Here is a 25682-nt window from a genome sequence, read left to right on the forward strand (position 1 = left end):
TGTAAAACTAAACACCTTCCTTCCCAGACCAGCAAGAAGCATTTTTTAAAAATGAGTGTTAATCCTTTCAACCAACTGAGAGGGAAATAAGTTTTCCTTGGTCTGTTTATATAGCAGAAGAATTCATTAGAAACACAAAATGCATTTTAGAATATTTAACTCTCTCCTAACAAATAAAACATTTTTTAAAGCAACCTTAGATAAAGAGCATGATATTGGATAGTAGCATGATATTAGATAAAGAGCATGAATCATTATTCTTGGACATAGAGTATCCAGTAGCATACTAGATATTTTGACTAAGAAGTTTGCACATGGATACTATACATTCCCTGATCCCGAAAGAGAAGACACATGACATAGATAGACGATACCTGAAATGAAAGGATGCTTTTCATTCACCCCAGTGATTCAAAAGAGCATGACTCTTCTCAACTGCCCATGTTCAATCATATTTGATTTAGCACCTTATTGGATGCCATACATTATTTGTATCACTCTTGTTTACATAAGGATGTAATGGGGCAGTCAGTCAATAAATCTTTGTGAAGACCTACTATGTGCCAGGCACTGTGCTAAGCCCTGAGACATACAAAGAAAAGCAAAAGACAGTAACCTTTTTAGATAACTATGATGAGACTCTCTCAGGGAGCTCATGGTCTAATGGGAACAATGTGCAAACAACTGCAAGGGTGCTGAAGACAGCTCCAGTTAGGAAAGATTTCCAGTATATTTACACCTCAGAAATTGGCAGGGCTAAATTTAATTGATTGTCTAGACATAAGAAAGTGATGGAGAAAATGTTAATAATGCAGTTTAGACTTAAAAGCATGCTGGATGTACATTCCCTGACAGAGATCCAGTTGTTAAATATTTACCAGCACACTCCTGTAAACAAGATATTCATAGGGTGAATTGGAAATAATCATTAGAGGGAGGGCCCTGCCATTAAAGGGAGTTGGGGTCAAAAAGAGGTTCCTAATAGAATATGGGATTTTAGTGGAACTCAAGGAAGCCAGATAGTAGAGATAAGAGGGGAATAGCATGTGACAATGTGGAGAATTTGGTGTTCCTACTTTCTCCTTTATTCTCAGTGCTATTTCTCTCCCTTCATGCAGTGTAGAAGTCCAATACACACTCAGTTCAAGGCCACATCCATTCTTGATCCCTCAATACTTCAGCATTCTGAGCTTTCTTTAATGTGGGCAGTATTACCTCCACCAATGAGACACAGGCATCTCCTCAGAGACATAGTATTCATACAGAATGGAAGGTATATATATGGTTGGGGCAAATCTCCAGGGATCGTACTGGATGTGGTAGATGGAAGATCAAAATGAAAACAGGGTAAAAATAATATTGACTAAGATTTATATAACATTAACTAGGTATTATGCTAAGTGCTTTACCATTATTATCTCATTTTATCCTCACAATAACCTTGGGAGATAGGTGCTATTATTATCCCCATTTTACAGAAGAAACAGGCAACAGAGGTTAAGTGACTTGTCCACGGTCAAACAGCTTGGCAGAGTTGGAGGTCAAATTTGAACTCAGGTGTTCCTGACTCTAGGTCCACTGCCCCAACTAGTTGCTAGGACCTAAATCAGAATAAACTCAACTCTATTCAAGAAACATTTGTTAAACTCCTAAAATGCTAAATATCATTCTAAGACAGGTGAGACAAGACTTCGATAAGACATAGTCCCATGGCTAATTGAACAAAATTACAGCCTAGCAGGGGTATATGAGGGTACATGAGAACATAATTATAGTCTGGGTGGGATACATCACACAAATCATGCTAATATAATAAAATAAAACATAAGTGTATAAGAGAAAGAAAGGCAAAGCAAACTTCCTACCCTAGAGATGTAATGGCAGAGTGAAAACTAGAACTTGGATCTTTTTGACCTTTGGTTCATTGGAATCCATTCCACCATGTAAAAGTTGAGATAGGAGAAAGGAGCAAGTCAGGAGGACAGAGACAAGTCTAAAAGCACATGAAACCTGGAGGAGCATCAATAAAGGTCAGTCCAGTCATATGGAGCTGGAGATTTTGCCAAAGTTCACAGGTAAAAATTTGATGGCCATGGACCAAAGCCAGGCAAGTCATTGGGAGAGCAGAATTAGATACATGCTAAAGAGAAGAGGACTTTGAAACACAGGGAAACCCTGCCTGAGGCAGGAAGTCAATCCTATCCTTGCTCCTACACGTTATGGTTTCCTGCCACATGGTGAACCAATGGCAGACTTCCAGGGCATGCACCAGTATTGGGAAGGTCAGAGTCAGATGATCACAAACTAGCATATGAAAGGCAATAATGAACCAAGTGTTCTGTGGGTGAGTCCTGATAATTAACTCAAATGCACACGTTAGAAAATCACTGCCTTGCTCCAAAGAAGCCCTAATAATTGTCTTCAGAAGTTTTAAAGTTCTTAATGCCCAACAAAATAAATAGTGTATCTTTTTTCATATCTGCTTGCGGTCTGGCATTCCCTCAATGGACAGTCTACCTCCTTGTGGGAAGGGTATTTCCGACATATTCCTCAGGACGGTAAGCTCCCTAAAAACAAGATTTGAGATTTTAGGATCATGGACCTAAAAAGTTCAAAAGTATCTTGGAAATCATCTGGTCCAACCCCTTCATTTTATAGGAGCCCTTAGGTGACTTTCTCAAGCTCATCCTGGTAGTAAGTGGCAGAGTCAGAATTTGAATTCAAGTCCTTTCATAATAAATCCAGCCCCCCTTTCCTTTTTTTGGTATCTTCCATAGCTTCTAGCACTTTTTTGAATACATCATAGTAGGTGCACAACATATACATGTTGACTGACTTTTTGGCTGAAAATCCATGGGATGAAATTTCTGTTGCTGTTTGGATAGCAATATATTATCTACCTAAAGCTTCTTGTGAGAAAAATTAAACAAAAAATGCTTGCTGATTGGCTGCTAGGTGGCATAGTGGACCTGGCGTCAGGAAGGTCTGAACTCAAATCTGGCCTCAGACACTTAACCTGTCTGCCTCAGTTTCCTCATCTGTAACATCGGAATATAATATAAAACAACTTCTAAGATTGTTGTAAGGATCAAATGAATCAATCAAATGAATTGTGAAAATTGTGTGAAACATGATTTGCAAATCTTTATAGTACTATATAAATGATAGCTCTTTACAATTATTTATTAAGCACCTACTGTGTGCCAGGTAAAATGCTAGATGCTGGGGATACAAATATAAAGAATGAAATAATCCCTGTTCCTAAAGAACTTTTATTCTAATGGGTGGGTCCCTGTGTTAATGCCAAACATTTGCTAGAGGGGTAATTTAGAGACTCTTAAATCAAATGTACAGTAATGTCCTGAAGCTCAACAAATGGCTGGTAACAAATTGATTAACTTTTCTCTTCTTTATTGGTAGTCAGTTAGCTAAACTGGTTCGTGCATGTTAAGAAGTTCAGTTGTTTGACCTAGCAGGCCCAGTTAGTTTACAGTTCCAGCCACCTTACGGTAGGTGTAAATGCGGGTGATTGATCACATGGGGTCTTGGAGATTCATCACATGGGTTTGTTCTGATCCCCTCATTACTGGAAAAATAGCTCAGAATGCTAGCCCTGATGTCAGTGAGTCAGAACTAGGTGGGGCCGGCACAGAATCAGATTAAACCCTCTGAAAAGGTAAAAGCCAGAGCAATCTCCACATTTTCCTTCAGTCTGCATTGTCAAGCTCCTTGTTCCTGTTCTCTACCTGTTCTGTGAAAGTATTTCCTGACCATGCCATCTTGAAATTGTCTTTCTTCACTAGATTCCAATAGCAATTGTTATCTGTACAATTCACTTGAAAACTTATCATACAACTACAATCTTTTTTTCTTGAGCTGCTGTTTAAGTATTTTATAGAATTATATCTAATTAATAATAACATTTAATTTAATAATATATTTGGCATTTAAAGCCCTTCATCACTTGACCCCTTCCTACCTGTCCAACCTCCTTACGTTGTGACACTGGTCTTGCAGCTGTTTTACACATATCTCCCAACTTTCTGCATCTTCACTGGCTGTTTGTCCCCTATGCCTAGGATGCTCTTTCTCCTCACCTACAACTTCTGGTTTTCCTGGATTCCTTCAGGCCCAGTTAAAAATCTCACCTTCTACAAGAAAACTTTCCTGTTTCCATTTAATGTCTTTTCTACTATGGTAGATTGTTTAAAACAAAACACAACCAAAAAGCTACTTAATTTATCAATTTAAAAACCCAGGTTTTTATTTATCCTTTGCTTAAAATGATAGACACTGAATAAATGTAAATAAGGCTTAATAATTATACTGTTTATAAGCTGTGAATAAATGCATTAATGGAGAAGTGAATAGAAACAATCATGAAAGTTTCATTCTTGGGTAGGATGGTTTTTTTTGGGGGAAAAATTACCACTTCTTTATTTTTCTAGGAAAGTATCTTAGAACATGTCTGTTCTTTACAGTGAGACAAACACCAAGCCTTAACTATTCTACCACTACCTACTCAGGTCGGTCCTCCAGACCTTACCTTACCAACTACACTATCCTCCCCACCCCTGGACCTTCCAACTACACTACCATCTACCCCTGGATCCTCCAACTGCACTACCATCCCCCCCTTGGACCCTCCAACTACACTACCATCCCCCCCTTGGACCCTCTCTCTCTCTCTCTCTTTCTCTCTCTCTCTCTCTCTCTCTCTCTCTCTCTCTCTCTCTCTCTCTCCCTCTCTCCCCAGACCTTTGGCCCTGTCATTTGACTTATTTGTGTAATCTAAACGTCCACTGGGCCTTGCCATCACCACACCACTGAACCTCTTAGGATTTCCTTTTTTGGTACAAAGTGCTTTCTTTTCTTTTTCACAGAAGGCAGTTTGGGAATATTATTTTCCTCATTTTAGAGATGAGGAAACTCAGGACAAAAGGAGTTCAGTACTTGCTCAGGGTGATGTAGCTAGTAAGAAATAGATCCCAAATTGAAATTCAGTGCCTCTCTACTCCATGTCCATTGTTCTTTCTGCTAGACCCCACCTGGTATCTGTGGAGGGCTGAAGTCCAAGAACAGAGACAAATGAGAAAAAGGACTGCCAATGCAAGAATTCAGACCAAGGAGGACAAATATAAATCAGGAAGCTGAAATCCAGGGAGCACCAAGCATTGTCCCTTGGTATAACCCTGATTCTCTAGACTCTAGGCCACATGTGACTTTCTAGGTGCTTGGCTGTGGCCTTTTGACTGAGTCCAAGTTTTACAGAATAAATCCTTTTATTAAGGGCATTTGTTCTGTGAAGTTTGGAATTAGTCATAGGACCGCACTTGTGGACCTAGAGGGCCACATGTAGCCTCGAGGCCAGAGATTTCCCACACTTGCCCCAGAGCTTGAGTGTTCTTATTGCAGCTGCTTGTATTCCCCACTTCTGTGGCCTGACAGATGACAGGGCCCTTACCAAGCTTCCTGTGACTTCACTGGACCACAGGGAAAAAAATGTAGTTCGTTCCCTCTTCTTCATAACAGATTGAAGAATACCTGAAGGTGGATATCACATCAATTCCAAGTCTTCTCTTCTCCAGGCTTCTCCAGTTTCTTTAACTGATCTCCACATGATAGGGACTATGGTCCTTTAACATCCTGGTTAACCTTGCCTTGCTGTTCAACTAGCCCTGAATCCTATGATCCTATTGAATACCTACCTATACTATGCATACACTGCTTGGTGGAGGGAAGTAGGAGTCAAAGTGACTAAGTCTTGGTTCCTGCTTTCAGGGAGCCTACGGTCTTTGAGAAAATGAAGTGAATGACTCAGTCCCCTTTACCACTTTACAAGTCAGACTGAGCTTAACAGCTGTGATTCTAAAAACTGTAGATTAGCAGCTACCCTTCCTTATAGGTATGTCCCACTTTAAGGAAACAAGATACATGAAATTTAGGTTTCACAGAATCATGAAAGAAATTAGGGAGTGCAAAATATAAGTAGTCCAGGCCTATAAACTCAGTTATAAGGGGAGGATGATGCTGGTTCATCTCTTGAGCTTGGGAATTTTTAACTACTGTGGGCTATGATGATCAGGTGTCCACATTAAGGTCAGTATCAATATAATGATTCCTCTACAGGTGGGTGGGGTACCAGATTGCCTAAGGAAGGGGAAGACCAGCCCAGGCTTGAAACAGAGCAGTTCTAAGCTTCTGTGCCAAACAGGGTGAGATCTGGTCCATGAGTAGCCCTTATCCTTCCAGCCTGGATGAGATGGGGACATGAAATCTTTTTTCTTTTTAATATATTCATTTTATTTATTTATAATGTTCTACAGTCACTACCATAAAACTTAGATTTTTTTCCCACTCCCCCCCTCGCCCATCCCCTTCCTTCCCCAAGGTGACATACAATTCTATATAGGACCTACACATAGGATCTACACACATTCCTATTGAATATATTTTCACTATTGTCATGCTGTGTAGAAGAACTAAAGTAAATGTTAGAAATCCTATAACAAACCAGAACATAATACACACACACACACACACAAAATGATCTGCTACATTCTATGATTGAATTCCATAGTTCTTTCTCTGAATGTGGAAGGCATTTTACCTTAGAAAACCATTGGGAATTTTTTTTTTAAGTCCTTGCATTGCAATGAAGTTCCAAGTCTACAGAAAAAACTCTTGCACACTGTGGTTGTTGCTGTGCACAAAGTTCTCCTGGTTCTGCTCCTTTTGCTCAGCAAAATATAAGCCTTTCCAGGCCTCTCTGAAGTCTTCTTGTTCATCATTTCTTATGGCACAATAGTATTCCATTACATTCATATACCATAATTTATTCAGCCATTCCCCAATTGATGGGCATCCCCTTGATTTCCAGTTTTTGGTAACTACAAAGAGTGCTGCTATAAATATTTTTGTACATGTGGGACACCTCCCATTTTTATGATCTCTTGGGGATACAGTCCTAGAAGCAATATTGCTGGGTCAAATGGTATGCACATTTTTGTAGCCCTTTGGGCATAGTTCCAAACTGCTCTCCAGAATGGTTGGATGAGCTCACAGCTCCACCAACAATGAATTATTGTTCCAACTCTCCCACATCCTCTCCAACATTTATCATTTTCCTGTTCTGTCATGTTTGCCAACCTAATAGGTGTGATGTGGTACCTCAGAGTTGTTCTGATTTGCATCTCTCTAATCAAAAATGATTTAGAGCATTTTTTCATATGATTACAGATATCTTTAATTTCTTCCTCTGAAAATTGCCTATTCATATCCTTTGACCATTTATCAATTGGGGAATGACTTGTATTGTTGTACATTTGACTCATTTCTCTATATATTCTAGAAATGAGGCCTTTATCCCCAAGATTAGCTGAATGAAAGAAAGAGAGAAAGAAAGGGAATGAAGGAAGAAAGGAAGGAAGGAAAAAATTAGGAAGTGGTTTTGTATTCCACATAAAGGTTTCATTCTCTTTTTTTTGCTCTGACAAAATTTCGGTTTACACACAACTTTCAGGAGACAGATTATATGAACAGAACAAGACACAACTGTATAAAACCAAGCTACATGACATAAATTTGGACACATCCAACAGATTCACTTAAATTATGCTTTTATAAGTCTGTTCCTCTGGGAAGGTAGTTGTATTTGAAGAGACCCTGTGATCTCAACCAGAATCTAGGAACAGAGGATCTGTGCCCAGGTTCTGGGGAAGAATGGATCTCTGTAGTGAAAATCTCTAGAAGACATGGCCTTTTAACACAACACACAAGATATTTCTGAGTTTCCAAGAATAAGGGAATTTTAGACAGCTTGAGTCATTAGCATAAAAGGTAGATTTTTCCCACAAAAAATGAATGTGATAAGCTTATACCTCTAACAATCATTGTAACTTTTCCTATAATTACACAGTGATTTTGTTCCAGGTAGAAGGAAAATGCTTTGGTATCAAGCATCCTTAGGCTCCATGCCATGGATTTCCTTCCTCATAAATGAAAATATCTGATTATGAGATCTTTTCAGTTATTCCAAAGGTAAACTTTAAAGTACCAAAGTCAGCATTGTCTTACTCTAAATTTTTCCCTATAATATTAAGGTCAAATATGAGCATGCAACTAATTCTCTGTGTTCCATTAGAAGAGGACATTCCCAATAAAGACACTCTATCTACCAGTGCATATTGCAACCTACTCTGCAGCCTATACTCTTAAAAGATTGACACAAAGAGGCTAAGATATACTTATCTCAGAGTCACATAGGCTGTCCATGCCCTAGACAGGACTTGAACCCAGGTCTCCTCCCTGACTACAAGGGCAGTCTTCTATCTAGTACTCTAAAATTCAACCTGTACTTTTTAAGATTATCATTTGGCGGAGTTAGTTTCAGCAACTTCATATAATACACAGTGTGAGGCCCCAGCCTCAGTCTAGACCTCATTCATAATTCTGAAGCACTCAAATATGTGTGCTTTCCACTGCCTACCCATGATTGATTTGTACTGTGTCTCCAGGCCATTTGGCACACAATGCTTGCTCAAGGAAGGAAATGGCATCAAAGAATATGAAAAATGCATTAGGAAATTAGTGCAAATGTGACCAGCTGAGGTTGAAGTTGCTACCTCTTAGAAAAGCCCAAGCTATGTTTAGCCTCAATTATTTTCAGCCTGTAGGCCTGAATGACTATTATCAATGTGACATTAAAAGGCTCTTTTTTCCTCAATAGATTCTGAAACTGACTCATTCTGTGGTCTTTTAAGAAAGCACATGGTATAATTTTCCTACTTTTCTCCATTCCATCTTTAGGGCTTGATTTGATGTTACCAGAGCAATGGAAACCTGCTTAGGCTTTCTTCTGACCATGTCCCCAACAACACATTTCACCTGGTGAGAGTGAAAGGCTGGCCTTATTCAGAAGGGGAAATAAGGGTGGTGATTTCTTTGGAGGGAGGCATGAAAGGAGGGTGACTACAGAAGTCTGACTTAAAAGAAGGATGAGTAAGAGATGAGGGACTCTCTAGTAGATGCCTGTTTGACCCAGGAATACCACAATAGAAACTATCCTAACATCCATTAATATGCGTACAGGACACCATGTGTTACTGAAATGGGAGAAGACTCACTTTCCCATAATGATGTGGGCTGAAGGTACAGATGTTATTTGGAAAAAGGAGAGATTATTGAGAGAAAGAAGGCAAGCTAGATCAGAGACATTTAGGAACCACCATGACAGTCTGAAATACAGTAGGGGAAGTAGTGATGGTAGCAGCTAGAAGCATCCACTGTCAGGCCACTGTCAAAAAGTCCCCAAGTCAAGTGGCCCATTGGAGCTATGACAATCTGGATTCTTTGCAGACCAGTGATGTTTGAGTGCCCAGATACTCCCTTCACCCAAGTGCCAACTCTGCTAATACAATGAGGACTTTCTCTACTGGCATTCTAAATTTGTTTATGCAGATAAAGAGGCTGACCCCTTCTCAAGGAAAAGAAGAGAAAAAAAGTTGCATATTCCTTTGCTAATTTGTTCTCTCTCTCTCTTTTCGTCTCTCTCTGACTCTCTGACTCTCTCTCTCTCTATCTCTCTCTCTCTCTGAGGGAGTAACTCCATCTGCATCATTCTCTTCCCTGGGACTTTCCCCTGAGGGCAGGGGAGGCTTTTCTCTACCCTAACCTGGCAACTGCTCCCAGGTGGCAGCTAAAGCTGGCACTCAACCGTGTAAGATTAAACTTGGGCCCCTGGCAGTCTCTAGTGTGTTGTACATCTTTTTCCACTCCAGTCCATCCTCTACTCAGCTGTCAAATAGATCCTCCTAAAGCACAGATCTGACCACATCACCCCCCTTTTTAGTCAACTTCACTGGCTCTCTATTCCTTTCATAAAATATACTTTAAAAAATATAAAAATATAAGAAATATAAAATTATTTTATATAAATATAAATTTAAGATAAATAAAATATTTTATAAGTAAAAAATCATAACAAATCTCTCTATCCCTTCCATAAAATATAAAATCCTCTATTTGGCTTTTAAAGTCTTCATAACCTGCTCATTTCCTACCTTTCCAATCTTTGTACATCTTATAGCCTCCACCCCTTACGTACTCTGATCCCTCCTACTGTCTTTCTTTGTACTAGAGCCAGAGGTTCTCAAGGTGGGCAATATCATCCCCTGTGGGGTGCTGGAATGATCCGGGGGGGCAGTAGTAGCCTCAGGCCCAACTAGGGGCATTGAATTAAAATAAGGTTGATGGAAGCATAAGGAAAGAAGAGAAGAAATTTTGAAAAATCATTTGTATGTACTTCATCTGTTGTGGAACAGAGTTAAAGTCATAGTAATTACACTACTTTCCAAATAAACACACAAAATGAAAGTTATAACTAATCAATGGTCAAGTCCACCAACAGGTCTCAACAAACAAGTACTGGCAGGTGAACATGTTGAAAAGTCCAGCAGGCCATCATGGCAGGACCATATGCATGTAATGACTTATTTACAGTACAATGCTATAAGGTTATATGACACAATATTTTATCATCAAAGTTTCAATGCAGGAAAAAAATCACAAATTTACAATAAATTATTAAATTTAAGATACTTTCTTTTTAGAAAATATTTTATATTTTTTTCAAATGATGCAAATTTCAAAAAGAAGAAAAACAGTAAAGGGTTAAAGAGAATAGATTTCCAGAAGGGTGCTCAGTAATTTCTTTTTTAAAGAGGGCAGAAGGCCAAATAAGTTCGGGAACCTCTACACTGGACATGACATTCTCCTCATTCTGGGCACTCTCTCTGACTTTCCCCAGGCCTGAAATACTTTGCATCCTCATCCTCACCTCCTAGCTTCCCTGGCTTCCTTCAAGCTCTACCTTAAACCTCAATTTCTACAGGAAGCCTTTTTCCATCTCCCTTATTACTAGCATCTTCTCTCTACTTATTATCTCCAATTTATCTTGTTTGCCTCAGTTTCCTCATCTGTAAAATGATGTGGAGAAGGAAATGGCAAACTGCTCCAGTATTTTTGCCAAGAATCAAAGAATCAACCTCATGTTCTTTTGTGTATAGAATATCTTCCTACCCACCCTCACAAAATGAGCCCAAGAATATAAGAAAAGGACCCTCACCCTTCTTTTAAGTGGCCATGTTCCTTAAGGTTAAATGGCCAGGCTCCTTAAGGAGTGAACCTTGTCTAAATGCATATATGGGGACTTCAAGTACCAAGATGGCAGAATAGCGAAAGAACCCTCTGAAGCTCTCCCCCAAGAAATTTCTCTCCAACAACTAGAAAAACCACCTCATAATTGATCTAGGAACAGGGAAGCAGCTTGCCAGCATGGCAGGAAAGGTCTTTTTCATTGAGCTGGGAGAGGAATGATATTCTAGAGAAGCAGTACCAGCCAGGCTCACAGCAAGGGGCCACCAATAAGCTCCCTCTCCTGGTATCCTAGCCAGCTACCAGAAAGACTGTTACTATAGCAATCCAACAGCAAGCCTCATTCCTAGGGCAGCTAAATCTGACACATAGGGGAGGCCAACAGGGAGGCCCCATCCCCGAGGACAAGCGAGAAAGGAAGCCTACCCTCCAGAGAAAACAAGCAGCTAAGCCCTGAAACCTAGTCAATAGTAAGACCCAGAACCTCAGCACAAAAAGCTTGGGACAGTGCAGGACCAAAGCTTAAGTTTCATATAAAATCACCTAATCACAAAAAAAGGCCAGAAAAAAATGAATTAAAAACAAAACGGAGCTTGACTATATAAAGTTACTACAGTGACAGGGAGGATGATCAAGGCATAAATTTAGAAGAGGATAATAGTGTCAAAATGGCTATATATGAAGCTTCAAAGAAAAATGTAATTTGGCCTTAGATCCAAAAAGAATTCCTAGAAGAGCTTAAAAAGGATTTTAAAAAGCATATTAGAGAAGTAGAAGAAGAAATGAGGAAAGAAATGGGAGTATTGCAAGAGAATCATGAAAAAGGAGTCAGTAGCATGGGAAAAGATATACAAAGATTTAATGAGAAAAATAGCACCCAAAAAAGTAGAATTGACTAAATGAAAAAGGATGTACAAAAGGTCATCACTGAAGAAAATAATTACTTAGAAATTAGAATCGAACAAGTAAAAATTAATGCCTTCATGAGATATCAAAATACAATTTAAAAATTTTAAAGTAAAAAAAGAAAAGAAAATGTGAAATTTTTCTTTTTTTCTTTTTCTTTTATTTTTAATTAATTTATTTGTTTTCAGTTTTCTACAGTCATTTCCATAGAGTTCTTTGATTTTCTCCCCCTTTTCTTCTCCCTCCCCAAGAGGGCATGCAATTATTTATGGTTTCTATATATACATTCTTATTAAGCACATTTTCACAAAAATGTTTTCACTGGAAAAACAACTGACCTAGATAATATATCCAGGAGGATGATATAAGAACTATTGGACTACCTGAAAGCCATGATCCCATGATCCAAACAAACAAACAAAAAAGGTCTGGACAACATCTTTCAAGAAATTATCAATAAAAACTGTACTGAACCAGAGAGCAAAATAGAAATGGAAAGAATCCACCAATCACCTGAAAAAGATCCCAAAATTAAAACTCCCAGTAACATCATAGCCAAATTCCAGAGCTCACAGATCAAGGAGAAAGTACTGCAAGGAGCCAAAAAGAAGCAATTTAAATATTGTGGAGCTACAATCAGGATTACACAAGATTTGGCAGCTTGAGCAAGACATCAATGAACTTCCTAAGAAAAAAATTCCTAGACCACATGGATTCATAAGTGAATTCTATCAAAGACTTAAAGAACAATTAATCCCAATGCTATATAAACCAGGGAACGTAGGCAAATTCCTTTTATGACATAAATGTGGTGCTGATACCCAAACCAAGAAAAGCCAAAACAAAGAAAGAAAATTATAGAGCAATTTCCCTAATGAATATTGATGCAAAATTTTAAATAAAACACCAGCAAAGATATTATAGCAACATATTACAAGGATCATACACTATGACGAGGTGGGGTTTATAACAGGTAAATAAGTGTCTGAGGTAGAATTTGAACTCAGAGATTACTGACTCAAGTCCACCACTCTATCCACTGTGCCATCTGGAGGCATAATGAACACTGAACAAAATCATGGACATTTTTTTAAAATTGTGTTAACAAAATGACCTAGTTAAGAAGTAGAGTCATCACTATCTTCCTATCCCATCATCTAAACACCCCTCAGCATCATGAGGCCTTTTCCAAAAGGATTACATACAGTAAAGTGAACTGCTTTGTAGTGAAGCCATTTAATGAGCTCATAAGTATTCTAACTTGTCCCTGACAGCTTTCATAAACAGCACATTAGAAACAAAGGTGATTGCACATATTGTCAGACTCATTTGCTGTCCTGGTTAGTTTTGCTGAACTGTTTTTCTCCTTTCTCATTTTTATTTTCATTTTTTTTGTTACAAAGCATGGTTTACTGCATAGGGAAGAAAAAGGGATATATTTTGAAATTAAGGTCATATTAAGGGGTAGCATTGTGACACAGCATATAGAGTGCTGGCCCTGAAGTCAGGAAGACTCATCTTCCTGAGTTTGAATGTGACCTCAGACATATACTATCTGTGTGACCCTGGGGGCAAGTCACTTAACTCTGTTTGCCTCAGTTTCTTCATCTGTCAAAGGAAATGACAAACAATTTCAGTATCTTTGCCAAGAAAACACCAAATAGGATCAAAAAGAATCAAACATGACTGAAAAATGATAACAGTAAAATATATTAATAACAATTCCAAATTTTTAAGGAACAAAGTTTTGTGTTCCATATTGAGAAATTCAACTGAAAATCAAAACTAAGGACATTCAAATTGCCTATTTTTACTTGTATATTTCATATATTCTTCCATAAATTCTCCCAATGATTTAATGAGAGACAAATTACCATTATATCCATTGGCATATTTTTTCATTAAAAAGCTAGCTAACCTACAACTAGAAAACAAAACCAAACAGGGAAAGGAACCATCCATTAACAAACACTTGTGATCTTAAAGCTCCTTCTATACCGAAGTGAGGTTAACAATGATGCCCACAAGCAATAAATAGCTATGAACTTAGAACTGAGGTATGAACAATGTCATTTCAATGTTAGCAGATCTTTCAAACAAATCCAATTTCAAGTAATCCAGGAAGCACATTGATGAGGACATGAACTCACAGAAGACTGATTCTATTAATTGATTCTATTCTGGGCCATGAAACAATTAATTAGGACAAAACATCTTTTGTGCCTTTGATCCTATCACCTCTGCTCTAATCAGCCTATCTTTTTCTAATCTTCAACCTCTTCAACCTTCCCTACTGCCTTGTCAACATAATCCAAGTCTCTAACTCCATCCTTAAAAACCCTTCAGTAGAGGCTACCATCTCTTATAGATACCTCTTTCTCAGCCAAACTTTTAAGCAAAATTGTCTGTTCTCCCCTATACTCTTCAATCTATAATCTGGTTTCTAGACTAATCACACATCAGAAATTTTTTCCAGTTACCAAATGATCCCTTATTTGCCAGATCTGCTGGGGATGAGGATTGAAAAAAGACCAGCAGATCTGGCAATCTATTTCACATCTTCAGGCCTAAGTTTTCTTATCTGTAGAATGAGAGAGAATGAACTAGCTGGCTTCTAAGGTCTCTCCCAGACCTATATTATGATTCTACAATTAAGATTCGATCTATTACTACTAATCTGAATTTTATCCAGTTGTTCCTGGTTCCTCATTCCTGAAGAAGGCTAACTAAACCTGCAGCCATAATAGCTACACCCACAAAGATGACAGAGGGTTCCTGGTACTCTTGTCATATTGGTTATTTGGAGCCAGATCTGCAGGGCTCAGTTTTCAGAGTCTTTGCCCAAAAGTGGGAGAACATTTTAGCCTAAAGTGGCTCAACTTTGAGATGCTTCTCTGTACATTTTCAAGAGTCTTGGTGCTCTCTAATATTGGGGGGAAATGAAGGGATGTTTTAAAAATAGGCTATGTCCTCATCTGGAAGAGAGAAATTCATTTCTAGGTAAATATCAAAGATCTGAAACAAAGTTCTGAATAATGTGTCCAAGGACTCACACAGCACAGGACCCTGAAGTTTTCATGGTAAACATACAACAGGGAGAGTACAGTGGATAAAGCCAGAAGTCAGGAATATTTCAGTTCATATGTGGCTTCAGATGCTTACTAGATGTGTGATGCTGGGCAAGTCACTTCATTATTATTTACCTCAGCTCCTCATGTGTATGATGGGGACATGTTTGAGAAAGAAAGAGCAAACCACTCAAGAAAACCCCATGTATAGTTGGATGTGACTGAACAACAATGAGGAAAGAGACCCTTTTTGGAGTGTATAATTAAATGAAGCTCTGAGAATAGAGAGTCAAGCCTGGAGTCAGGAAGACCTAAGTTCCAATCCAGCCTCAGACACTTACTAGCTGTGTGACCCTGGGCAAGTCACTTTACCCTGTTTGCCTCAGCCCTCATCTGTCAGATGAGCTGGAGAAGGAAATAGCAAATTATTCCAGCATCTCCATGAAGAAAACCCCAAATGGGGTCACAAAGAGTCAGACAGAAGTTCTCTGGAGAAGGAAAACTGCCATGGGGATGAGGTTCTGGAGCACTTAGGTGCTGCTATAGTTTTTAAGTGTGGAGGGTAAGAAAGCTCTGCCTCTCTCACAGCTGCTGTTACTGCTGCCTATGATGCCACCAGAGGGATCAGAAAGGTGAGTCCACACAGGAGGAAACTGAGGCCCAGTCAGTAGGAGAATGGTAGTGCAGTAGGAGGAGGAGTATGTTCAGAATTTCAGGACTGGTTGCCACTTTTTCTATGTGACTGCAGGCAAATTACTTAACCTCTCTGGTCCTCAGCTTCTCCTATGCAGTATGAAAGGGTTATATTAGACAACCTCTCCCAAAGTCCCCTTTTCAGCTCTACATCTGTTATGAACAAGGCAACAAGCCATGCCTAGGATTTTTACTGACCTCTCATATACTCACCAGGGACCAGTTTTAGGAATATTGCAATAATGGGGGTGGGGGGAGAACTGTCATATACTGTTCAAGCACCTTTACAAAAATCTCACTTTATCTTATAAAATAATAACTAGTAACAGGGTTGTTACTAATGAGGTACCCTCATTTTACAGATGAGAAAAACAAGGCAGAGCTTAAGTGACTTGCCCCGGGGGTTAACAGCTAGTAAGTGCCGAGAATGAATTTGAGCGCAGATGTTTCTGACTTCCAGGCCCAGAGTCCACTTGACCACCTAATAACAACTTCAGTCTAGCAATACTCCTCTGAATGGTCTCAGCCGAGCTTCCTCTCCCATCTTCCTTTTCCCAGATGAGAGTGTCACCAACCAATGGTATGCCAGGAAACCCTTCCCGAGGATAGCCTGTTTGTTTGACATCAGCATGTTTACTCAAAACCCACCTGCAGCACGTTCAGCCATTAGTCAACTAAGAATTCTCCCTGTCTATTTCTCATGTTCTCCTGAAAAAGCTGCCTTCAGTCAATCAGTTCTGCCTTTTTTATTGTTTGCAACTGCATCATGAAACTATTCCTTAAAATGCCAGGTCAGAAAAAGTCACCACTACAAAATGAGATGACGGAGGACATAAAAGGAGCAGAATGGGAAAATGATCTTGAACTTTTCTAATAATCCTGCACACACACACACACACACACACACACACACCACTCTTGATGGTTTTCATTTCTTTTTTCATGTGCATCAGTTTCACCCCCAGACACCACCTTCTCCACTACCTCAAAGAGGCAGCCCAGCTGTGATGGTTTTTCACAAGGTTTAGTTTTACCGTGAGGAAGCAGCTAGAACAGAGACTGTTATTAAGAGCTTTCCTCCCCTCCCACCCCACCCCACCCCATCCCTGGGGTCCTTGCTCACTTACCAAAAAGATGACACTGAGCAGTAGAAGCACTGTCTTGGAGGTAATCATCCCACAGTCCATGGTGGCCATAGGCCTCCGGGGCCAACGTCTAGGTCGGTGATGTGGCAGCCTGCCTGACACTGAGAGTCTGTGTCGGGTTTCTAGGCTCCCACTCTTCTCAGTTTCTTGGCTGAGTTTGAGCCTCACTCAATCACATGATTTACGTATCATCCTACCCAGTCACATGCTTCCTAATGCACAGAGTAGAACAAAACAATCACTGTCCAGGTCAGGACACAGCACAGTTTTTTCTCATCTTTGTTGCCATTTTGCTCTAAAACAGAGAGCTCTGAATGAAGTCAAGAAATTCCCTCGGGGAGTGTAACTTTAGTCTGTTCCAATGTCAGCCCTATCCAAGAATACAGTTCATTTACCTTCAGCTGTATGTATATGATTAAAAAAACAAACCAATCAATTTTTACATAGTTCCAAGAATGCAACAAACTGTTTAATGATTGTAGTAACTGAAGAGATACATAATAAATCCTTATTTTAATCCAGAAATTCTCCTTTGTATATTTCCAAGAATAAAACAAACTAATTAATGATTGTAATAACTGTAAAGACAGTGAAATACATAATAAATTTTTTTATTTAGGAAAAAAATCCCCAAATGTAGCGAACTAATTAATGGTTATAATAAACTGTAGTCAGTGACATATATAATAATTTTTTTGTTTAGAAAAAAATCCCCAAATGTAACTAATTAATGGTTGTAATAATTGTAGTCAGTGAAATATAAATACATTTTTTACTTAGAAAATCCCCACATTCTCCATCTATAAATATTTCAGAGCCTCATGAATTAAGACAAATAAAATATACAATAATTTTGTAAGTCAAAATATCTAAGAATAGCAGACTGGTCCACTAAGTCTACCCCTTTCTTGTCTCTCCTTGCTGGGAAATGAGGGTACTTCTCCCTTTGTGGCGTTATTATGGTGTAAGGGACTGGGAGGGAGTCGGTTCGAGGATATTGACATTGGTTAAAGTAACAGGATATGATGGGAAGGGCACTGATCTTGGAGTCATATGACCAGAGTATGTGCTTTTCCTTCAGGATATCATCTGACCATGTCTTCTTTTCACAGGTACCCCACCTCCCTTCCCCCTCCCACCCCCATCCTACTCAATGAACTCTGTCTGTGGCTGCCAGATCCAGTATCAAGCTCTTTGTAACCTGGCCCTTCCTGCCTTGCCAACATTTTTACACCTTTATCTCAACCTGTTACACACTTCCCTAATTGCATTGTTCTCACTGAACACTCTTCTCCCCCATCCTTTGAACTGGTTCTCTTCCCACACCTATATAATACTGTCCCCTCCCTTCTCACCTTGACCCAGAGGTGGCTGGAGTTAGCTCCAGTTAACTCTTACTAGAATCAATATGAGCATCTGTACCTCAGAAATCATGCTTGATATAGTTTTGTTAATTTCTAGACTTAAGAAAATGTTAACGCAGATTAAATTGTAAAGTGTATCCTGCACCACATTTTTTTCTCCCAGATACACAGTTGTTAAATATTTTACACCCTTGCTACCACCTCTTAGTTTTCCTGCTTCCTTCAAGTCTTAATTCAAATCCCAGCTTTTAATCAAGGCCTTGCTTGGTCCACTTAGCATCTACTGCTGAGATGAACTCCCTTCTACCCTGGATAGCTACATTTATCCATATCTATCTATCTACCTACCTACCTACCTATCTATCTATCTATCTATTTATCTATCTATCTATCTATCTATCTATCTATCTATCTATCTATATCTGATATATATCTACAGTAATTTACATGATTCTGTTGTTTCCCAAAGCAAACTCATTTGGAGGGGTTACTTACCTTTCTCTGTATGCCCAACGCTTGGCCCAGTCCTTGGCACACAATAAGTATTTAATAAATACTTCCTCAATGATAAATGTTGGAGGAGATGTGGAAAAATTGGGACATTAATACACTCTTGGTGAAACTGTAAACTAACTGATCCAACCATTTTAGAGAGCAAACTGGAATTATCAGTTATAAAAGTGTGTATATCCTTTGGCCCAGCAATACCACACTATTAGGTCTATTTCCCAAGATGATCAGGGGAAAAGGAAAAGAACCTATATTTTTTTGTGATTTCAAGGAACTGGAAATTGAGGGGATGCTCATCAACTGGGTAATGAATGAACAAATTGTGATATATGATTATGATGGAATACTACTGTGCTGTAAGAAATGATGAGCAAGATGATTTTAGAAAAACTTGAATGAAATAATTAAAAGTAAAGAGAGCAGAACCAAGAGAACATTGTATAGTGTAACAACTAGATTGTTAGAAGAATAATTGCTAGCATACAAGTTATTCTGAGTACTGTAAATATTCAAATCAAATTTAAAGATCCTATGAAGGAAGATGCTATCCATTTCCAGAGAAAGAACTGATAAATAGAAGGATGCATAGTATACCTTTATAAATCTGTGTCAAATGGTAGGCTTCTTTTGTGTGGGATGGGGAGGGAGGGTTCAGAACTTAGAATGTTACCCCCAAAATTAATTTAACTAAAAAAATAAGGCATAGAAGGCTTAGGGGCAAACAGCACGGAGAGTACAGAGACAAGAGGCAGAAGAGGGATGAATACAGAGGTAGAAGGCATGAAGACAGGGAAGGCAGGCAGTGTAGAGAAGCAGGAGAGAGGTTCAGAGGACACTCATATGACCCAGCTGGAAGCACTAGGCAGCATGGACCCCATGGAGATGGACACATGCCCAGAGGACAGGAATTTGGGTCTCATTTTTATAGGATTTTTGGGGGGACAACAGACTAACTCTTTTCATCTGCACCACCTTGAGGGGTAATTCACTAACATACCCAAATCCTCTCAATGTTGTCAGTAAACTTTAAAGTTAACATACGCACATTATCTCAAAGTTAGCAGCAGCAGCTGGTGTTCTGCTGGTCTTACTGCAGATATCTGAAGTTTACCTGAGATTTCCATATGACAGGACCAAAAAATCCTGGCAGCAAAGTTTAGATGGCTTCCTCTGATTTAGCACGTTACCACCAGCTTGTGATTTTTGGTTAATATGTGATACAGTTTGCAAATTATTCTCCTTTTATCTTTGGGAGTTTGTACTTGACTTTAGGTCACCCTTTGCAATCTTATTTCATGCTATTGTTACTTCATACTGTCTACTTGTAAACTTATTATACTGACTAAAAGAGGGGATGGGGAGTGGTCGGGGGACATGAACAAGATACATTTTTAACACCACCTCCCAGAATTGCTGTGAGAACCAAATGTGATAATATTGTAAAGTGCTTAGCACATTGCCTGGCACATAGCTTGCTTCTTTCCTTCCTAGTACTTTAACTTCTTAAGAAAATACATGTTCCTTAGACATCTAACATATGTCCCTAGCAGCATTTTATAGTTCTCTCACCCACACATTTAATTGGAAACACTTCCTGAATTTACTGGGATTTTTAACCTGGATATCTATCTCTTGGTTCCCTCTCACTGCATATTATATGAAGTTATTCCTTAACATCTTTCCTAAAATTCCCTCATTCAAGCTTGGAGTGTTAATTTATAGCTGTAAGAGACCTGAGAAATCTAGTCCAACGCCCTCATTTTTCAGAAAAGAAAATTAGGGCTGAGATATGTGACTTGTTCAAGGTCATACTGCTAAGTAAATAGCAGAGTAGGAATTTGAGAACAGATCTTTCTGATTCAGATTTAATGTTCTTTCCGCACAACATCCTGACCCTGCCCTAGCATACTAGAGTGACCAATAATAGTTAGTTAACTAACATTTATGATAGAGCTATTTATGGTTTATAGAAAGTACTTTACAAATATTATCTTATTTATCTTAAGGATCCTGGGTATGTAGGTGCTATTATTATTCTCCTCAGATATTTTACAGGTGAGGAAATTGACGCAGAGTTAAGTGCCCTGGGCAAGTCACTTAACCCTGTATGCCTCAGTTTCCTCATCTACAAAACGAGCTGGAGAAGGAAATGGCAAACTACTTCATTATCTCTGCCAAGAAAACCCCAAATGGAGTCACACGGAGTCAAACGCTGCTGGAATGACTGAGCAACAACCCCCTAGCCGTCTAAGTTAATACCTAGGCTGACCAAATTAGTTAGCATAGAGTCATTGTGTTCATGATTTAATGAACATATTAAAAGATCTCGAAGCTAATCATAAATAAACTTTGTGTCAAAGGGGAAAAAGGGCCAAAAAGATATTAAGTAACTTACCCAGCTTCATGTAAAGGTTGTCATAACCTCAGAGGAAACCCCAAACCGTCTGGATCTTCTTCTCTTCTCTAGTTAGTCAAAAGTCACTCTTTAGAATAAGACTGATGATGTTGGTGACCAGCTTTCAAAGAACCATACTAGCCAGGAATACCAGAAAAAAATGCAAAAGTCGTAACCTCTGGAAATTCTCTCAATAACTAATATTTATGCTGTGCTATCTTTGACAGTTTTAAAATAACATGTGGCCAAATCCTGGCCCCATATACATATGTATTTATATATCACATAAACTTAATAAGGTGCCACAATGTGAATGTACTCTCCTTGGTGTACCACAGAGACCAAATGGGGAGGAAATATCTTTGTCCCAGTATCTAATGTGAGTGAAGTAGATGATCTCACAATATGTGCTTGTGACCTGCAAATTAGGTTGCAGTTTCATTACTTTGAAATAACACTACTTTATTTTCCCCCCAAATTCATCCTTCATTCCCTTACCCTTTACTCTAAATTACAGCTTACAAAGTGAAATATATCACTGATTTGTTTGATTCTCCTCTTTGCATTACAGTAAGGAATACATATCTTCCCTGTCCTGTCCTTCTTTCTAACTACATGCACAGGCAGGAGTTTACACCATCATTTTGCTCTTAGCCTTCTCTCTCCTAGGAGTACATGGTAGGTTCAAAGCAAGTACAGAACAGATCTATTGGTTTTAGGTCATGGAGGAAACCTGTTGCACACATAGCTGGGCAACACCAAGAGCTTTTGTGAATGGTGCCATGGGTGATTTTTTGCTGAGGGAGAGGAGGAGTACTTTCCCTGGGACTATTGGAAACTCACAGAAGACAGTCCTCATCTCTCCATCATGAGGAACAGGGATACATCTTGTGACTAAAAGCTAAGAGTGGTACTTTTATATAACTATTCTTCACTCTGAAATATAGTTTTTTACCTTATGGGCACTCAGTAAATATCAGTTGACTATTTGAAAAGTGAGGCAGGTAGGTGGCAAAGTGGAGAGAGTGTTGGGGCCTGTTTGCCTCAGTTTCCTTATCTGTAAAATGAGCTGGAGAAGGAAATGGCAAACCACTATAGCATCTTTGCCAAGAAAACCCCAAAAGGAGTTATGAAGAGTTGGACATGACTGAAAAGTGATTGAACAATAAAAGGCCAACCAAGATGGTGGAACAGGAGAAAGGACTCCATTCCACACAAGTGTTCCAACAATGATCTAAGAATGTCAGATCAAATAGTAACAGAGAAATTGAAGGAGAAACTGCAGTGAGTGATCTTTCCAGCCCAAGATCAGAAAAACAACCTCTAGGCAACTACCAAACAGGGGTGGCCCCAAATTCTGAGCTATATCAGCAGTGCAGAGTCATCCAGAGTTGGTCTTAGACTAAGCCCCTGGCACAAGACAATTACAAGGGATCTACAGGGGGGCTCCCAGAGCTCTAAGGTAGGCCAACCCAGAGGGGATCACAGACTTAGCTCTTGGCCCTGCCTAGCAGATACAGTTAAGAGAACAAATTTAGTGCCCAGAACTCCGAGCTAGGTCTGCAGTACACAGAAACCCAGAGATGACATGGACTCAGCCACACATCAGGCTAGCAGTTCAGGGCCTGGAGCAAGGATTTAACCTTCAGAGACCCCTTCAAGGAGGTTGACCAGAGTAAAACATGGACTACTCAGTCTCTTGTCCAGGGGATCAGAGAAGAGGAATCTCAAATGCTGGATTCAGCCCTGAAAATTCCTCCAGGTAGGTTAGTAATGCCTTTATCACTAAAAGTATGCTAGCAAAGCATATCACTGGAAGTATGACTATAATAATAAAAAAAAAGCTAAAAGAGCTATTTATGAGACCAGTTTTGCCCAAGCCCCAAACCCAGAAGAAGATAATAACTCCAAAATGCATGCAAGTATCAAAGAAAAACATTAATTGCTCATAAAATCAGTTAGAATTCCAAAAAGAAATGGTATAAGTTTAAAAATTCATTTTTAAAATGATAGTAAAAATGAAATGAGATTACTAGAAGAAAAATCTGAAAAAAGAGAAAGTGCTATGGAAGAGAATTGTAGGGAGAAAAATTAATAGCTTGGCACATAGTTATAAAATCTTACCCTAGTAGCAGACTCCCTGAAAAATAGAATGGACCAAATAGAAGCCAAATGATTCCATGAGAGAAAAAAGAGTCAAATGGTGGGGGAAAGATAGAAGAAAATGTAAAGTATTCCTTATAAAAAAGACTATTGACCTAGAAAACAGTTGAAGAGATAATTTAGGAATCATTGTACTACTTGAAAGTGATGAGCCAAAAAGATCCTGGATGCCATACTTCAAGAAATCGTGAAAGAAAACTGCCCAGATCTCTAAGAACTAAAGGGCAAAATAAAAATAGAAAGAATTAATCAGTTACCTCCTGACAGAAACCCTAAAATGAAAACTCCTAGGAATATCATAGCCAAAATCTAGAATTTACAGGTCAAAGAAAAAAATACTGCAAACAGCCAGAAAGAGAGTTTAAGGAACAAGAAACCAGTCAGAATTATACAAGATTTAGCAGGTACCACTATAAAAGAGTGAGAACATGGAATACAATATGCCAAAAGGTAAAAAAGATATAAACTAACAACCAAGAATAACCTACCTAGCAAATAATCTACAGGGGGAAAGTGGACTTTAATTAAATAGAGGACTTTCAAACATTCCTACTGAACAGATTGGATAATATTTTAAAGTTTGAAATAATAAATATGGAAGTAAAGAGAGATGTAAAAGCATTCCTAGAAGAGAGAAATCAGAAAAGACTTTATAATGATGAAGTAGCTGGGGGCAGGGAGGAATGACACAAGAATCCCCAAGCAACTATGACGTCAGCAGGAACCACAGAAGGAGTCAGATAAGGTGGAGGGCTTGGGAGTGATTTTTGTAATGTTTTGATGATCTTACAGAAGGAAAAGGGAGGCGGAAGAAAGATGCTTTGGGTAATAAGGCATTACTAGCCTGTCTGGAACTGGACTTCACGCTAGTGAAGAAGAGGAGAGGAATGGGGTCAGTGGATTATTATTATTTTACTTAATGGGAGGGAACTAATAGAAGTCTATACAAAACAAGAAAGAATGGAGGGAGCAGATTACTTGAACCTCACTTTAAAATGATACAGAGTGAAGTGAGCAGAGCCAGGAGAACAATTTATACTACAAAAATTAGACTGCAAAATCAAATAATTCTGAAAGTGATCACACAATGATCAACCATGCTTCCATTAGATCAGTTATTTCAAATATTACCAACCTCCTGACAGAGAGATGATGGATTAAATAGTTTAGCTAATTTCCTGTAGAACACAGTCCTAAATTCTAAGTCTCAATTTTAGTTCAAAATACAATATAACTTTAGAAAAACATACAAAGCAACTACTACATGTAGTTGAAAGAAAGTAAGATCATTCCTAACTGAGGGAATCTGAAAAGGTTTCATGGAGGAGGTGGCCTTTGAGCTGGTCTTTGAGAAAGAGTAGGATTTCAACAAATAAAAATGGAGAAGTAAGAGACAGATTAGATAGATAGATAGATGGAAGGATGGATGGATGGATGGATAGATAGATAGATGATAGATATAGATAGATAGATAGATAGATAGATAGATAGATAGATAGATAGATAGATAGATAGATAGATAGATAGATAGATAGACAGATAGATAGATAGGTAGATAGATAGATGGATAGATGGATAGTAGATAGATAGATAGATAGGTCTATAGATAGATATTCCCCCAGAATGAATTTGTTCATCCCAAATGGAAATGTTTCATATCAGAACACTGATTAAAAGTGTAAAGCTGCCCAGTGCTTTCTCCCCTCGCCACTCAGTCTTCCAAATACTCTCTCAGAGATGGTAACTGGAAGCGAGTTTAGTTGGCAAGGTTCGGATAAATTGTACTAGACCAGCTCAGATTTCACAGATATAACCATGCTTGCTCCCATACTGGCATATGACTTGTGGGAATTCTGGAGAAAGCAAGCCACAAATCCTCATAAGCACCCTCTATTGTAATAATGACAACATAGAGGAAGGAAACCCAAAGCAAATACAGTTGTACCAGCCTCTAGACAATTCTGCTCCTTCCTGTCATTCTCTTATTTTTCTCATGCCAAGTAATGCACAGCTCACCACAATCAGTGACTGTCCCACTATGCTCTAACACTGTACCAAGGGTGGTCCCCACTTTCACCATATTCCACCATTCGCCAGCTCTTGTGCTGAGCACTTACTGTGACTTATATTCCAAGCTACAGATCTGCTTGTGGGAAGGGGCAGGGAGAGAATGGACTCCCCCATAGACATTATAGGGATCTCAGAAACTTGCCATTCAGATTTAATCCATAATCAATAATCAGTCAATCTACAGGCTTAGAAGCCATTACTTCACCCACATTAC

The 25682-nt window shown here is 38.8% G+C and overlaps 2 protein-coding genes across 4 annotated transcripts in view; one reads left to right on the plus strand and one right to left on the minus strand.

Annotated features, from left to right (window-relative positions):
- LOC140502858 (tetraspanin-36-like) overlaps nt 1-21585 on the minus strand; it is a 51984-nt gene extending 30399 nt beyond the window's left edge. Inside the window, exons 1-2 of the mRNA XM_072606917.1 lie at nt 21236-21585; nt 16949-17178 (exon numbers count right to left, since the gene is read on the minus strand). Of these exons, the coding sequence (XP_072463018.1) occupies nt 16949-17017 (69 nt within the window). The 5' untranslated portion in view covers nt 17018-17178; nt 21236-21585. The remainder of the gene's footprint in view (nt 1-16948; nt 17179-21235) is intronic.
- The window catches only part of LOC140502854 (cilia- and flagella-associated protein 53-like), a 199001-nt gene that overhangs the window by 4204 nt on the left and 169115 nt on the right, over nt 1-25682 (plus strand). Inside the window, exon 2 of one of the 3 annotated variants that reach the window (XM_072606908.1) lies at nt 8809-8889. The exons of the other annotated variants lie outside the window; for them this stretch is intronic. Within the exon in view, the coding sequence (XP_072463009.1) occupies nt 8834-8889 (56 nt within the window). The 5' untranslated portion in view covers nt 8809-8833. The remainder of the gene's footprint in view (nt 1-8808; nt 8890-25682) is intronic. 3 annotated transcript variants of the gene reach the window in all.

The sequence above is a fragment of the Notamacropus eugenii genome, chromosome 4 (genome assembly GCF_028372415.1).
Source record: "Notamacropus eugenii isolate mMacEug1 chromosome 4, mMacEug1.pri_v2, whole genome shotgun sequence".
NCBI classification, from domain to species: Eukaryota; Metazoa; Chordata; class Mammalia; order Diprotodontia; family Macropodidae; genus Notamacropus; species Notamacropus eugenii.